At 37.2% G+C, this 18181-nt stretch overlaps 1 protein-coding gene across 1 annotated transcript in view; it reads right to left on the reverse strand.

Moving 5' to 3' along the window:
• Positions 1–13455, reverse strand: part of LOC120523979 (heat shock protein 105 kDa-like) — a 41227-nt gene extending 27772 nt beyond the window's left edge. Inside the window, exons 1-6 of the mRNA XM_039745734.1 lie at positions 13158–13455; positions 7987–8044; positions 7719–7859; positions 6436–6558; positions 5984–6083; positions 2198–2331 (exon numbers count right to left, since the gene is read on the reverse strand). Coding sequence (XP_039601668.1) covers positions 2198–2331; positions 5984–6083; positions 6436–6558; positions 7719–7859; positions 7987–8044; positions 13158–13264 — 663 coding nt within the window. The 5' untranslated portion in view covers positions 13265–13455. The remainder of the gene's footprint in view (positions 1–2197; positions 2332–5983; positions 6084–6435; positions 6559–7718; positions 7860–7986; positions 8045–13157) is intronic.
• Positions 13456–18181: the final 4726 nt, after the last annotated feature.

Raw genomic sequence — 18181 nt, forward strand, 5'->3', positions numbered from 1 at the left:
TCTATATAAGGTCCCACAGTTGACAGTTCATGTCAGAGCACAAACCAAGCATGAAGTCAAAGGAATTGTCTGTAGAACTCTGAGACAGGATTGTCTCGAGGCACAAATCTGGCACAAATTTCTGCTGCTTTGAAGGTCCCAATGAGCACAGTGGCCTCCATCAACTGTAAGTGGAAGAAGTTCAAAACCACCAGGACTCTTCCTAGAGCTGACCGGCCATCTAAACTGAGCAATCGGGGAGAAGGGCCTTAGTCAGGGAGGTGACCAAGAACCCAATGGTCACTCTGTCAGAGCTCAGAGGTCCTCTGTGGAGAGAGGAGAACCTTCCAGAAGGACAACCATCTCTGCAGCAATCCACCAGTCAGGCCTGTATGGTAGAGTGGCCAGACGGAAGCCACTCCTTAGTAAAAGGCACATGGCAGCCCGCTTGGAGTTTGCCAAAAGGCATCTGAAGGACTCTCAGACCATGAGAAACAAAATTCTTTGGTCTGATGAGACAAAGATTGAACTCTTTGGTGTGAATGCCAGGCGTCACGTTTGGAGGAAACCAGGCACCGCTAATCACCAGGCCAATACCATCCCTACAGTGAAGCATAGGGGTGGCAGCATCATGCTGTGGGGATGTTTTTCAGTGGCAGGAACTGGGAGACTAGTCAGGATAAAGGGAAAGATGACTACAGCAATGTACAGAGACATCCTGAATAAAAACCTGCTCCAGAGCGCTCTTGACCTCAGACTGGGGTGACGGTTCATCTTTCAGCAGGACAACGACCCTAAGCACACAGCCAAGATATCAAAGGAGTGGCTTCAGGACAACTCTGTGAATGTCCTTGAGTGGCCCAGCCAGAGCCCAGACTTGAATCCGATTGAACATCTCTGGAGAGATCCTAAAATGGCTGTGCACTGACGTTTCCCATCCAACCTGATGGAGCTTGAGAGGTGCTGCAAAGAGGAATGGGCGAAACTGGCCAAGGATAGGTGTGCCAAGCTTGTGGCATCATATTCAAAAAGACTTGAGGCTGTAATTGCTACCAAAGGTGCATCGACAAAGTATTGAGCAAAGGCTGTGAATACTTATGTACATGTGATTTCTCAGTTTTATTTAATTTTTAATAAATTTGCAAAAACCTCAAGTAAACTTTTTTCACGTAGTCATTATGGAGTGTTGTGTGTAGAATTCTGAGGAAAAAAATGAATTTAATCCATTTTGGAATAAGGCTGTAACAACAAAATGTGGAAAAAGTGATGCGCTGTGAATACTTTTCGAAAACACTGTAAAAGATGGGTACTATCAAATTTACTGGTTTATTCCTTCAAAACAATTACTGAATATAATACACCATGCTACTCAGTATCAGTTTATCACAATTATTAACATCTGGGTGCTGACTTGATTTAATTCCATGTATTCAGCTTTTGGATATTTTGTCGAAACTAATCTACCTGCACACAAATGAAGAAGAAACTCCACCTACAGGCAAGGAACTTTCCAATGTTCCTATTGTTCTAATGATGTGCTGCTTTTCCTTATCTTATCAGCAGCTAGTTTGTTTCAAGTGATAAATTAGCATTTAAAGTCAAACTAAGTTCTACTTTCCTTATAACATTTCGGGTGTTTTGTCTCTTGCAGTCATGTTTAAGGTGTGTTTGTGTTTTTGGTCCAGCAACATGCACAAAGTTAAAACTGCATATTTTTAAGAAGTTTATGTGCCATACAAAATACAATAATATTAATATTAAGGGGTTTAGAAAGAAATCAAACAAAGTATTTCTTTTTTCATATCAAATACACTATTTTTAAGTTTATTCAACTTATATATTATATAACTACACTGTTTAAATTATAATTCTTCAAAGTCTATCAGTATGCCAAAAGCATAAGTTTGCTTGAAGATTAAAATGTATACTAAAATAAATGATAAAATAGCTCTTTCTTATTTATGTTATAAATAGCAGCTCTACTGAAATATCAAACTAAACTGCATACACCAATTAACTTGTAGGGTTAACACATTACAAAATATATAGTGTGCTGAAAAACAGTTTGTTAGCACCACACATCTGTGAGACTATGTTTTATAAAAAGGATGCCATAGGTACAGTACACTAATTTTATATACATTACATATATATCACACAACATTATTGAGAAGAAAGAAGTATCACTAAACCCAGTCATTAACTCTCTATACAGTACCTTTAGTTTGCCTTTGTTGAAAGCACAGACACACACTTGGAATGCTGAATGTCCCATGTCAGCAAACACAACAATCTTGGGCTTTTCCTCTGGTCCTGGCAGGTCTTGCTTATAAATTCCATAGGCCAAGGCAACTGCAGAAAAACAAAAGTAGGTAATTGTTCAGTAATAAAAGGGACTTCCTGCATTGCAACAAAAATAGACATTAATACATAAAGCTTAAGAAAGGGGTTCCCATGACAACCCTATGTGGAGTTTAAGCTAATCTTAAAACACAGATACTGTATTGACTGTTTTAAATGTTTCAAAGATTGCTTAGATCTTACACCTCTTTGCTTTCCTCCTAGATATCTGCAGCTGAACCACTGGGCAGCTTTGACTTTGTTTTGAGTTTTATTTCACTCATACATTCTAGGGACTGACTATAATAAAACAAGTGTTCCTCTTTTAATTTATTCTTTAATACTTGAAAACTTTGAACATTTTAGACAGTCATTGAATATATTATGGTTTGCATTACAGGTCACCTTGTAAGAAAGTCACCTTTTAAACAATATCGATTCTTAAAAGTTTCAAGATCCACTATATCGATCTATAGCATGCTCTATTATTATACATAGATTTTTGCTCATCTTCGTTTTTGATGTCTGATCCAATGTGTTGCAAATGTGCTTGTTAAGGCTTTCCGTGGAAAAACAGCTTAACTACTTTTAGTTCGCACAAAGTGGCATGGGCTCCTTACCTGAAATCAGCATCTTCAACACTAAACGAAGATACCCAAAAATCTACATACCATATAGCACTTTGCACAAACTGCTGTGTTCCTTAACTGATAATCAGCATCTTCAACTCTTAAATCAGATGTGTGGACTTACTACGGATTCAAACAGTGCGTTGGATAATGCAGAACTGGATAAAACCAAAGCCACATGTAAGCTGTGCAACTCAGAAGTATTGTAGTAATACAACACATTTGAGAGATCACTTATCCTAACATCACCCAGAAACTTTGTCTCAGTTGACATCCAAACGAGTAAAGCCTAAACGATTAATCTACACTGGATACTGCATTTAGCTTCAAGCTTAATTTATCTCATTCCCAAAAACATAACAATCCATAGCAGTTTTTATCTGTAAAGATACAAGATCCAACACTGTTGTTGATAATGAGGGCTTTTAACATATGCTACAGGGATTTGGAACTGCCATATAATATACCAACCAGGAAACAAATGAGTGAAGTCATTGTACCAAGGCTTTATGAAAAACTTAAGCAAAGCATCGCTACATCTCTCAGGTCAGTGGAGACAATAGCCCTAACTTGCGACAGCTGGACATCCAGGACATAAAATTCCAACATGACAATCACATGTCATTACATTAAAATAGACTGGGAGCCTGTGTTGCAGATAAGCACCCTGCATGCCAATCACACCAGCAGCACCCTTGCTGCCTATACTAGTATGCAGAACTGCTGGCCATTGTTCCAAAAACCTTTCTAGCAGCACCAATATGCATTTCTTTGCGTGACCACATCAATCACAAGTATGTGTGTTGGCAAGTGCAATAAACATTGCTTCTCTTTTAGCATGTGGCTACAGCACCTCTATTACTACAATGCATAGTGTGTGCAAAGTGCCTCACCCAGACAAGCAAGTGGGCAATTGTTGGAATTATCAAAGCAGCTTGTGATACCAAAGTGATTGTGTATGCAAAGCAGTCATCGTAAAGTAGCTCCTTAAGCTATACCGCACATATCATATTAGCAGAATTGTCAGTCATGATTGCTATTTGTCTTTTATGTTCCATTCACCCAGCACCACTGTCAACAAGCCTCAGCACTAGATCTTTATTTTAGACCCTTTTTTATCCGGGGATGGAGGTAATGTGAGGACACATTTTTGAGAATGATTAACAAAACTGTATGGGTAACTTCTAGAATTACAGAAAGACACAAATCTTCCCACTACATCTTTAATTTCGACTTTAATTCAATATTAGTTTAAAATATCCAATAGGGGAATATATTTGGTTAACAGGTTCCGGAATAACATTATCTAAGAAGCAATATTTAATTATTTTTAATATTACTTGCTAGATATTATACATGTTTTATGAAGTAGATGCCATTGCATTGTATTAAAACAAGGAGCCCCCATAATGTGTGGAATTCTAAATTAAGGTGAATTATGAAAGAGTGCAGTGGCATGAAAAAGTATTATGCATATGTTATTAAGTCACTATGTAAACAAACTTCAAATAAAGTGTTACTAAAATTTGTCACATTACATTAATGTTCTCTATGCATGGTTAAGTAATCTCTAAAAAGCCAGTACCTCAAATATTTCAGTGTATGCTATTTAAATGAAGATAAAACCGATACTGAATCAAACTGGGACATTGTGAATCAAAGTCGAATCAGAATATCAGTGCCAATACCCAGCCCTAATATCATCCCATTTTTCTTAACTCATTACAAGGCTGTCGATGACTTAAGAGCTTATCCGGACTGCAGTAACCACAAGGTAGGGGTAGGAACCAAACATATACAAGACACTAGGCCATCACTTAGCTCAACTGCATATTTCCACACTAATGGCAGCAAAGTACTTTATGGATACTGAGTACAGTAGAAGAACACTGCACATACCTCAAACACCACATAGTCAATGGCACCCCTGGTAATCAAACCAAGGTTCTTGGAGCTGCAAGTGTGATGAAGCGTGGTACACTTTCTATTTATAGAAACAGTGTGCCACAAGGTGGGTGGTTGTGGGTGCTGTGTGGATATGAAGTGTTCAATTGAGGAGGTTAGCCAATTGTTTGTTAATCAGCAGGCACCAATGGCTCAGCTACTCCTCATTAGCAATCCACATGTCATAATCAAGGCACCTTAATCTACAAAGTATAAAGAGCCTTGGGAGGATTGAAAAAGGGAGAAAAATCAAGAGAGAAGGTTTGTGGAGAAAACAAGAGAAATTGGGAGCATGAGCTGGTGCAAAGGACAGAATGCATGGCGGCCAGGAGGTAACCCTGCAGTATGCGATAGGATGGTGCTCCAGGAGACCGTTTAAGATGGCTGTGACACAAGCTGGTTTAAAATATGACTGCAAATACTCAGCTTGCATCAAGCAAACCCGTTGAGCGATCAGAGGGGATAAAAGAATGCAGGCACTGAGGCTCAAGAAAGATAGCAGCATTCGATTTTAACTTTCTGATTTTAATCTTTGTTGAGTAACTTATTTTATCTCCTACTGGGTACTAATTTTAAGAATATTTATTGGATTATTTATTGAAGAAGAACCTGCACTGCACAATTAATTGTACACTGTTTCTTTTGATAATAAAAAGCACAAAGCACTTTTCACCAATATTGTCTGCTGATGTGTCCTCATTTCAACAATCCATCTTGGTACATGTCTACCAATGTCCCAGGTTCAAGGAGGTTATGCCAGCTGCAGGCAACATGAGCATCACAGTGAGGCTACACACTTAAATTACATGTGTTACATATCATATACATGATAAATTTAATTTCTAAATTGCTCTGCATAATGACAAACTGTCTTGCTTTTACTTATATATAAATATGAAATTAAAAAAAAAAAACACAAGAGAATTAGAGAAGCATATAATTTATTCCAAATAAGATTTAATAAGACAACTTGGATGACAGTATGGTGATCAATAAAAGCTCTGGTGAGGTGCTAGAGATTTAAAACTTGCTGGCGTTGGAAGAAAATCAAGCCAGAATTCACACACGCAGCAATAATTTTATCCCCTTACCAGCAGTATTGTCATTCATTAGTCTGAGACAATTCAGGCCGACAATCTGTGCTGCATCCATCACTGACCTTCTTTCAGCATCCGTAAAAAACAAAGGTACCTTAAAATAAATACAAAATAAAAAATACCATCTGCTTTCTCTACTAGCTTAATGGCAGTGGTTTACCAAAACACCCAAATTTATTCAAATCTGAGGTAAGTGAGGAATTATGGGTAACATCATGATCTGAAACAACACCAAGCAGCAGACAACATGATCCCCCATGTAATCATTTTGTTCTACACTTTATAGTAAACTTAATTGCTGTTAACTTTGGTAAAGAAATGTTAAAACATAAACCAATGATGTAATGTTAAAAGAAATCATAATCATGTTTTAATATGCCTTCTTAGTTTATTAATGATAACAAAAGTAACTATCATTTTAATACATAAATCTTGTACTGACTTACAGAGATCACACAGTCGGTTACTTGTTTCTTTAAATTACTTTCTGCTGTCTCCTTTAGTTTTGTAAGAAGCATTGCCATGATCTGTTCAACACTGAATATGTGTTCCTCATTCATATAAATAACCTACAATAAAGAAAAGAAATACATGTAATTTGTTGTGTTAAAAATGCTACAAGTCTTAAATTCTCATACATCTATTTCCAATGTTTACACGCTGCAGAAACCAGGATAATATAAGAACTACTACAAGCTTCATTTTCTGAATGATTTGTGGTAAGGTCCAAACTGCAAAGTTAGAGATCAAACTTAAGTAGTGGACATTCAAGGAGCAGTGTATACCGTAGAGAAAGGTGCTAAACGACTAGCCGAAATACCAGAAGCAAAGGGTTAAGGTGCAAGGAACTTTTTTCTCAATTAGGTGATATTAAAGTGGTGTCCCGTGATCTTGATAAGAATATAATTAATGACATGGTTAAATTTGCATGTAAAAATAAACTAGGTGGAACAGTGACTAATGTAGAATCAGCTGGACCTAGACAGAAGAAATGTAATGGATAAAAGTAAAACATGTCTAGATTTGAATTCACAATGAGAGGTTTGAAACTTAGAAATACACCTTATAATAATAATGTGTGTAGTAAAAGTCAAAGGAGGTTTTGACCAAGCCATACAATACACTCGCAATGCTTTCTCTAGAGTATGGTGTGCAGTTTTTGTCTCCATATTACAAAAAAGCTGTGCTAAAGAAAAGCATTTAGAAGAGCAACTAGACTGATTTTGTTGCTACAAATTATAAACTACGGGGAAAGGATTGAAGATCTTAACTCTTTTTAGTTTAAACAACCATAGACTGAAAATGATATGATTAAAATGTTGAAAATTAGTAAGGGAATTATTACTATGGATCCTGCCTACTAAAATAAATTCTTCAAGAACAACAACATGGGGACAAAAAATGGAAACCCGTTAAGGACCGACTGCATACAAATGTTCAAGTTTTTCTTCACACGGACAACCACAGACACATGGAATATGTTACAAAGCACTGTGGTAGAAAACAGTACTTTGGGGACCTTTGAAACTCCTCATTTTGCAGAAACTGAGTGAATTGGGCTGACTGGCCTGTTTTCATTAACACTGTTCTAATGCTTTAATAATCTGAAGTGGTTAAACTGTATTATATAAACTGATTACGTTTAGGTATGCTAAAGAAAGGTTAAGATCAGCATTTGAACAACTGTATACTAACAAACTGTAAAAACTAACAAATGTATATAGTTTACCTTTATTCCTACTCCTCCACTTTGCATTGGAACCAAGTCATAGGCTATATTGCCTACTTCTTTCTGCACAACAGGATCCTGAAAAGATCTTCCAAGGAACATTTTGAAATCTGAAATAGTATTCTTGGCATTGGTAATCAGCTGGAAAAAAGAAAAAGAGTTACAAATTAACATACAAATATAAAAAAGAACCTCCTTAAAAGAAGGATCATCTGATATGTATTTGCAATGCAGCAATATATTTGAATGAACTTTGATCTCCTCTTACCTGGTTTTTGGCAGCAATGCCAATAGTTCGGTTCTTAGCCCCGAAAGATACCACAGACCTGTAACACAAACATGAATTCAAACACTGCAATGAGATCAGCATATTACACGGAATCTTACAGTGGCTCTAAAGTCAATACTTGCGATTCTGGTAACTGATAGTAAAGATGGCTGGGCACAAAAAAAAGATCATCACAAAAACTAATGTCTTAAAGCAAACTAATTCAGTTGTGTACATTAGCTTTTTAATGAACTTGCATATTTTGATTCCTCTTTATAAATCTTTGATAATATTAACCAGTGCAAATAGACACTGAATTCTCTACTCCACCACACATTCACAATTTTACAGTATAGTTTGACAGTAAAAACAATCTCAAGGTGCTTTAGAATTATAATTAAATAAAACTGTTTAACAGATGGAGCTGCGGCATGACAATGAACTTGTTTATTTGGCACTTGATGCCACGGCCCACCTGCCAAGTTGTTTTGCCTGCCTATGGTAAAGTCCTCCCTGATGGAGCATCGCAGAAATCATGGGAAAGAGGGGTCCTTTCATCGGATTGGCTGGCCCAGCACTATTTCAGCCATGGAATGGCCAAATGGGGGAGGCAGCTTGATGGATGAGGTCTCCATGCCTCTAAAAATATCCAAATCTTATTATGTGAAATCATCTACTTTTAAATTCTGCTTCGTACTTCTAATTTTTTTTTTTTTATATGCTGTATTGAGGATTTGATCTGTTCTGTGTATTGTATTTAACCCCCTTCTTTTTGATACTCACTGCCCACCCAACCTACCTGGAAAGGGGTCTCTCTTGAATTGCCTTTCCCAAGGTTTCTTCCATTTTCCCTACAAGGTGTTTTTTGGGGGTCTTTCCTTGTCTTCTTAGAGAGTCAAGGCTGGGGGGCTGTCAAGAGGTAGGGCCTGTTAAAGCCCATCACTGCACTTCCTGTGTGTTTCTGGGCTATACAAAAATAAACTGTATTGTATTGTTTAGGGTCCCTAGAGTGGGGAACGGAATGGCAATATGAACCTCTAGTTTGTAATTTGTTACTCTCTAACTATAGTGTCTTCCATTTATGTTGTATTTTGTACTTAATAAGTGGATGGTTAAAAAATAAAAAGTGAAAAATCTTGACAATCAAGAGTAATATAATGCTAGAGAAAATGAACAAAAAAAACTTTAAGTTACATACAGTAACTAAAGCCTTCAATTAAACAAGTAATAGGTTCAAAAAAGAAAAGGGATCTAGGAAAATTAACCCATGTAAGACTTGGGACACCACGCATTAAGTTAGTGACCTTTTGTCTAACAGATGCTTATGTGTACCAGAACATTCATTACAGTCACAAGATGAAGACCACGTAGGAGGGAAAGAATGTCCCATCAAACTCAGTATTTACATAAAGGCTGAAGACCTGTTACTTTAGCACAATATATTCCTGTTACAATTTCTAGTGAGAATGTATTTTCATTTTGTTGCAAATTGTAAATGTATGCTGTTAGGTTTTTCATAATTTAAGCTTTTTACTAACACTTTGATCAACATGGATATCCTGACCTTGGAATTAGACCGTGTAAGGAAAGTATTTAGCAACATCAATAAACCCAGAATTAGACCTTTATTATATTTAACTAAAAATCAATTAGAATTACTATTTATTTATATTATTACTATTAGAAACTTGATGAGCATTATTTTTAAAAATGTTTTTCTATTTACAAATTGTAGGGGCATTTTTCCTATTTAACAGATTGACTGGCCCCTTGTCCAGGGATTGTTCCAGTCTTGTACCCAATGCTTATTGGGATAGGCTCCAGCTCCCCCACAATCCTGCTCAAGATAAAGTGAGTTTAGAATATGGATAGTACGATGGGCAGTTTTGTTTATCTATTAGGGTGGTACAGTTGTTACCAGCCTCATATCTTCAACAGATTATGTTTAAAATAGCTGTACTGCCCATCTAAGAAAAAGTTGAAGTCGTAACATGAAAAGTAATCAAATGAATTAATAAAATACACTGCATCTGTCGTTCCAACAGATGGCACATCACAAACATTTGTAGTAACAATAAAATGCATTACTGCAAATGTTTGTAGTATGCTATTGGTTGAAATGACAAATAAAATGCATTTTATTACCATAAATGTTTGTGTAAAATAAATTTTAATTGTGAATCTGAACAGCTGCCCAAGGACTACCTATGCTTGCATGTGTTTTTCTCCCTCATACCAATGAGATATGTGTTAAGCCCCATCATACTATACGACTCTTCCATCAATTTTCAATAGTAGACCCCATTCACATAATTTAAGTGAACTGGGAGAAGTCGTAACAAGCTCTGGTGACCAACACATTTGTAGTTTGGCATCCAGGCAATTTTATCAGACTAGACTGTAACCCACCCTGAAAAATTCAACAGGTTTGATTCTGTCTCAAGTTGTATGGGCAGACTGTGTGTGTGAGAGCTAACTCTAGAGCTGAACACTAACCTGGAAGTACAACACACATATTTCAGCTGCAAGGAAAGAAGGACAGCATGTGTGTTGGAGTTTACTCTAGAAATAAAAGGACAGCATGGTAGAACAGTGACTTGCACTGCAGCCTGAAGGATCCAGCACCCCGGGTTCAAATCAAGTGCCTAGTTGTCAATGGGGACTACAATGTATGTGTTCTCCCTCTATGTGTGGGTTTTCCTCCTGGCACTACAATTTTCCACCACATCTCAAAAATTGAATATCAGGTTCACTTAAGATTCCAGAATTGAGCCTATATAGTTAAATGTGTGAGTGTTCTATGCTCTATGCTAATTAGTGTTCCCTTATTTTAATTCTTACTGATTTTGTATTTTTTTCCCTCTTTCTTCATCATGTAAAGCACTTTGAGCTACATTATTTGTATGAAAATGTGCTACATAAATAAATGTTGTTGTGGACACTGTAACAGGCTATTTTTTGACTTGTTGGCCAGTGACTCCACTCTAGCAACCAATAATTAGATTAAGAATATGATGATATACCTTATTTATCTCTAGCAAACTGGTTTGTTTGGAAGATTCTAAGTTTCTAAAGAAGATTCTGTTCCTTTACTTTATCATTAGTGAAAAACAAATTCAACTGCTTTTAGTGTTTGTCTTGGTTTGTGGGTTACTCTTCATTGTCTGGGAATAAATGTTAATTTGTAATGCTAATTGAAAATGAAATGGTTAAAGAAAAATTAAAATGCAAACTACACAAGGGAACCTATTTCTAACCAGAGGGGACTGGGCAGTCTAATGGTCTGGAATCCCTACAGATTTTATTTTTTTCTCCAGCCGTCTGGAGTTTTTTTTTGTTTTTTCTGTCCCCCCTGGCCATTGGACCATTCTATGTTAATTAATTTTGACTTATTTTGTTTTCTTATTGTGTCTTTTATTTTTCTATTCTTTATTATGTAAAGCACTTAGAGCTACTGTTTGTATGAAAATGTGCTATATAAATAAATGTTGTTGTTTCTCTTTAAATCTGCCTGAATTGTCCAGCTACACTTCCTTCAATTTAAGGGTTGTAAGGGACCACACTTAATTAAAAAGAAGGAAAACTACAGTGCCAGCACTGGGGGATGAGGGAAACATTCAAGAGCAGAACTTGTAAATTAATAGCACTAAACACTATGTATCTTTTTATTTTAACTTGGAATTAATGTTTAAGTGAACAAAGTTGTTCTCTCTAAAACCATACAATGAGAAAAAGCTTTATGGCAAAATGTAGAACTAATGTTCTTTAAATTTATTTAGTTATTTAAATAAAAAGCCAACCTAAAAGTTTAAATTGATTATAGGGTATAATCAGCAGAGGTGCAAGGAGTACAATATAGGAGTCGGGCCTCATCCTGGCATCTGTGCCCAGAATAGATATTAGTGCACTAAAAAACTAGCTATTTACAGTGGAACTTCCTGGGTAACCTGACTGTTTTGGGACTATGAGAATGGATTCTTGTTCATTTAAGATAAAAAGCTACATTCACTGACACTGGACCACAGTTGGTTTGCCAATGAACTTAACAAGGGACTGCACAGGTAAAGAAGCATCCTCCAAAGGAAACCCACATGAACACAGGGAAAGCATATACACTCCCTTAAAGAGGTCTGGCAATCAGGGCCATTTTAACGTATGGGTACTGGCTGGGGGCCCCAGGTGCATATGGTCCCACGATGTTTCTGGTTCCTATATATGTTTTTGGTTTGCTATCAAAACAGGGTCCCCAGCGCACAACTTTGCCCGGAGGCCTATGATACTTTTAAGACGACCCTGCCGACAATCTTCTTTAAATTTTTAAGTTAAGTACATGCTGCTTACCTACGAAATGTCATTGAATACTGAATCCAATTAATTATTTTAAAAAATGTATGTGAACTACTGTAGTTTACCTTGATTCTGTGCAAACTGACATTAGTCAAGCCGACAGTCACATAAACAATAATAGACACAATGAAAACGCAGAGGTTACTTTAAAACATGCCCAGCATTCCTTGAGGATTTACTCTGTTTAACTTAAATATGAAAGCCAAACCACTACTTGCTAAGCAGAATTCCAAAAAGGGTGAAACCAGGACGTCTTGGCGGTGCAGTACTTAATCAGTGTGTAAAGATTACTTTATTCAATGCGAAGAATCAAACCAATCTTGCTCACAGTCCACACGGCCCTTTATTATAAACATGCAGATCTCAACTTGTCACACACCTAATACCCACAACATGCGGAGGCATCGCAGATCGCTTCCATACCACCTCTTCTTGTGTGGGCGTTTATGAACGCTGCTAAGCATCCACGAACAACTGCAATTAAATCGCCTCTTTTGTTTATTCTGTTCTAAGATGTTCCTACGGAATGTCTTGGCGAGTTTACTAATGAATAATGCCACTGTGTCAACATCAACCGCGAAACTCTGCTACGAATTTCTCTGCATTCCCCCATTCCGGGGACAGCATCCCATTGACAGCATAATATATTGCTGGAAAACGATTAAGACTTTATAACCTTAAAATTAGCTGGATTTATGTTTATCTTTTCAATGTAATTCAAATCAACAGAAAACAGCATAAATCAAAAATAAAACGCAAACGACTAAAATTACTATCTCGCGTAAAGCGAACCATTCCTGTCAAGAAACAGAAGTCGTACTTACGGCGTGCACCTGTCGGAAAATTCATTTGTAATTGCTTCAATTCCTCCGGCTCTGGCAATAGAGATGTAACAGTTCTGAATTCCAATATCAAATCCAACAACTGACATGTCTCAAGTCCAGGAAACCTATTTGCTTTCTCCAATAAACCACAGTATAATTGTTTTCTTTCCCTGCAATAATATCGCGCAATACTCCGCTACTCTCGCCGCATTAACAAAGCTCGCGCGGAAACCTCCTCCGCCGTTTATATCGCTTTGCTTTTGAACTTTCTGGAAAATTCTCCATCCTTGCAGAATTCACTCGCTCACTCCATATAAGCTTCCGCTATAGGTTTTTTTCTCGAGACTTCCGACCAATCAGCTCTTGTGCTCATGACTGCCATAGCAACAAGACGCGGATAGCCTGAGTGGGCGGTACGGCGGATGAAAAACTTAGCTGAGTGAGGCTGGAGGCGCGTCATCTGACAGATTGCTGTCTTCTCGGTTACAGCGAGTACTGTACAGAAAGAGAAACCTTGTGCTGAACCCGCGTGGTCGACAGAGTATATGTGTCGCTGAACGGGATAGACGTGCGCTGTACGCAGGTACGCATGTCGGGAGAGGTAAACAGATGTCTACAGGTGTTTCCTAGTCAAAGTATCACAAAAGTAGTACATTAACAATTAAAAATTGTTTTAAGGCTAGATGACTAATGTGAACGGATACTGCGAAGGGCCAAAAAGCCTTACACATGTAGTGGACATTTGTTTTTGTCAAAATATTACAGTAGTAATACAATAGTAAAACAATAATAACGAAAATTGTTAAAAACAATGAGGGACAACAGAAGTCTAAAGGGATAAGAAGTCCCAAATGTACAGTTGATGTCCTGTAACGGGTATAAAAAGGGAAACTTAAGAGCTAGAAAGAAAAGTGTTGCCAGAGGGCTGCCAACCCAGCATATTTCAAGTATGTTCAACAGAACATACAGGGTTCAGAAAATGCTGAAATAGCAGTTAAAAAAAGGTGCATTGAGAAAGTGGGACCTTCAAGGGAATGACAGGATTAGGGAGGTGGAAGGGGAGCTGAAACCTCCTGTATAGGTTTACTTACTTGGCTTACACCTTTATCCAAGGCAATTTACAACATTTAGAGAGACAACTGGTTACATTTCTTTTGTTTTTCAGTTGGAGCATTTTTTGCTAAAAACTGATAACTTTTTTGGCAAGATAAACATTAAATTGCTTTTAAAATACAGTCAAAATATTGCTAGTGTTTTTAATGGCAATTGATCAAACTGACTTATTTTTAAATGTATTTTTCAGATATGATTGCAAATCCCAATTTTTAGCAGCTGTTCAGTGTCAACTAATGGTGAACTTTCCTAGCTTATCCTTAGGTAGTCATTTTAAATGCTAATTGGCTATTAGACAAACCTTTGTAATTCCATTAACAATGCTGAAACCTGTTATTCTGATCAATTGAGATGCAAGGTACTGGCATTCCTAAAGTTCAGTTCTGGGTTCAAAAATGGCAACAATGAAACACGCCAGTCTGTAGTTTTTTTGTAGAATGAAGGGTGTTCCATGTGACAGATTGCCAAGAAACTGAAGATTTCATAATTAGGTATTTATTGCTGTCTTGAGAGAAAATGGCAAACTGGACCAATCCAGTGTAGAAAAAGAAGGGAAAGGCCAACACTGACAACTGCATAAGATGATAAGGACATCAGTGTATGTAGTGTGAGAAACAAACACTTTACAGGTCCTCAGTTGGCATATTCTTACATACATGTCAGATAACTGCGTCATCTACAACAGTGAACAGACCATAATACACATTTTCAGTCATCTTCTATCTAATGGCTGTATTTTTTTTTTGCCTGTTTTAATCTTTTCTTCAGTTTGGGTGTTAATTTAGTGTTAGTTTATTGTGTTTATTATAGTGTTTATTTTATTTTTTCTCTAGCCGTCTGGAGTTTTTTTGTTTTTTCTGTCCTCCCTGGCCATTGAACCTTACTTTTATTCGATGTTAATTAATGTTGATTTATTTTGTTTTCTTATTGTGTCTTTTATTTTTCTATTCTTTATTATGTAAAGCACTTTGAACTACTGTTTGTATGAAAATGTGCTATATAAATAAATGTTGTTGTTGTTGTTGTTAGTTAATTGACTATAACTCCAAATAGCTTGTACGTAGGAGCAATTGTTTGAACTGATGATTTTGAAATCTGAAGATGTTAAGAAATGGTTCAATTTTAAGAAAAAGTCCTGCAATCTAACAGGAACTGATGTCTTTCAGATCTATCTATTGTGGGGGATGGCCGGGGCCCTTACCTGGAAGGGATGCCTTTATGTTGGAAAAAACGGGGGAGGAGCATTTCCAGAGCATTTCCTCCCCAGAAGCACTAGAGGGCAGCCCCTCCTGGAGTGCGGTGGTACCATGGGTCTGAAGCATGGAAGCTCAACCCTGTTGGGGTCCGTGGCCATTGCCAGGGGGCACCTGGAGAGCTGCTGAGCTCTTAATTGCAGCATTTCCAGGTGTGCTGCCAGAACTGAGTCAACAAGCACTTGGAGCACGTCCGGGTGCCTTATAAAAGGAGCCAGCAGCCACTTCTCCGGGAGCCAGAGTCGGGTAGGAGTAGATGAAGCTTTCCAGGAGTGGAAGTGGACGAGAAGAGGAAAGGAAAGAAAAGACTGTGCTTTATGTACTGTGCTGTGGAGAGCAGGCTAAACTGCTCCCTAACTGTAAATAAATGTGTGTGCTGTACGACAACTATCTATCTCAAAAATACACATTTTGAACTCTCATAATTTAATTTAATTTTTATTTTAAAGTAATCTTATTATTAAATGGTTGCATTTACTGCAGGCTATTTTAGCAGCATCAGGTGCAACTAACTGTGAATGGGGCACTAGTTGAATGGTTTGCACATTTATGCACATATGTACAGCAACTGCAGTAATTAAGCTGGACCCTGGAAATCTTGTCATGAAAGGCAGTTTTAGTTTAACTATAAGTTCCTGACTTGAGTGATCAAGAATTCTTTGGTGATCAGTCAGCACCTACGAAATGCGTGGCATGTGGCTTTTATGTAGGTCTGTCTGTTGCTCATGTAATTGCTTTTCATGGCAAGGTATGGATTACTGGCCCTCTCATATCTTGGTAAAGACAGCGCAGTAAGGAAGTGACCCTGGACAATACATTAATATATCAGAAGTGACTCTCATACATATACTATAGATATGCCAACTTGTACTGGGAAAACTAAGAGTTGCCAATAAAAATAGTAAGTATTTGAACTGTTGTAGAAATATCCAAATGGTTATGGAAAGTACTATGCCTTAAATGGTTTTTAGAGTGGATTGATAAGATACACAGAAAAGCAAAGGAGAGGTGGTAAACAAACAGAGAACTCAAAGTAACCAAGAAACAAAATTCTGCCCCTCTGGGCTTGTCTTCATGGGTGCTGTGTTTGTCCTCGTAATCCAATGAACTGGCTAAATGCATCATTTTTAAACTCTCCATTTTACCCCTCCCTGCATCTCTCTCTTACACCTTCTTCATGCTGGTTTTATTTCTTCAACCTATAAGTTCATCCCGTGGAAACTAGAATAATGTTAGATCTGGCCTTAGCCACCATTAAACCTGTTCCAGCTCTTCTAGTGAAGCTCCAGAATCCCTTTTTGAGTCAAAAGCAGCTGTCTTTGGTTAGAAGGACAGCATATGCCAAGTGTGGACAAACTGCATTGGCCAAGAGGAACAGTGGTTGTAAGACTCACTCCGAAATAGTCAAGACAATCCACAGGATATTTGCGAAGTTGAAGTTCAACTTCCAACAATACCACAGAATTGATCCAAACAATTCTTTGATGTAGTATGTTCAAAAACTGTACATTTCAGGCTCAGCAGAAAATATGGACCCCTGAGCTATATAAATGAAGTATTTTTGTCTGAGTAATCCATAAACCTTTTTTTACATCAAGACATGTTTACTTTGGAGGAAGCTAAAGCGTGCCTTCAGTGTTAAACGGGATGAATTATCTGTAATTATATGGACAGCCATCTTGTGGGAGTCATTAATTTCCGATGATTGCTCTGCATGATCATATTACTGATCATAGAATAAGAGTCCATTTTATAATACTGACTGCTGTTAATGGTGCAAACCCTTCTCCTTCACGATGTATTCCAATTCCAGGTTGATAAATCTCTGCATACTGCTAAATCAATTCATTAGTGGTTTCATGAACAACATGTATGAACTTGGACATCTTCTATGGCCTCTACATTTTCCAGATCCAAACATCACTAAACATGAGAAGTTCTGGAATACAGAGTGTGAAGCAGATTTCCTCCTCCTTCATTGCTCAATGAACTGGAAGCTTTTGTTCTTAAAAATAGTGCCCCACCATAAACAGTTCAGGGCTTGTAAGAATGACTAAAGGTGTTCTGAAGGCAAAGGTTAACCCTACTCCTTATTAGGTTCCTGATAATTATATATTGTTAGGTGCTGCCATTATTTTGTTCAACCCCAGTATCTGCACAATATTATTAACATGACATCATAGTAATATTTTAGATATAACACATTTATTTGGTTACTATGCAACAAACATATATAATGCATTTCATTTACATTATCATTTGGTAAGTATTGATGGCCAGTGATCAGGAAAGCCTGTAAAGACTTCAAATTGAATGTGCATTTAAGGTACCTTAAACCATGTCTGTCCCTTTCTGATGAATACTTTTGTTTTCCAGTTCATACCATTTATTTTTTATGCATTTCTTTCATAAAGGCTTCATAAAATAATACATCCAGGAAGCAAGATTGAAAATGTACACATTCATATGCATTTGAGAACCATTTTTCAAATTGTAACATCTGAAATTTTTGTTAAATATAATTTTCATCACTTTGATCATTTGGCTAGATGGATCACGATGAAAGATTAAAAGAGCTAAGGTTTTTCAGTTTAAGCAAAAGAAGTTTAAGAGTACACCTGTCAAATATTTGAAACAGACAAATGTTTACAATTCAGC

This window comes from Polypterus senegalus, chromosome 2, assembly GCF_016835505.1.
Source record: "Polypterus senegalus isolate Bchr_013 chromosome 2, ASM1683550v1, whole genome shotgun sequence".
Taxonomy (NCBI): domain Eukaryota; kingdom Metazoa; phylum Chordata; class Cladistia; order Polypteriformes; family Polypteridae; genus Polypterus; species Polypterus senegalus.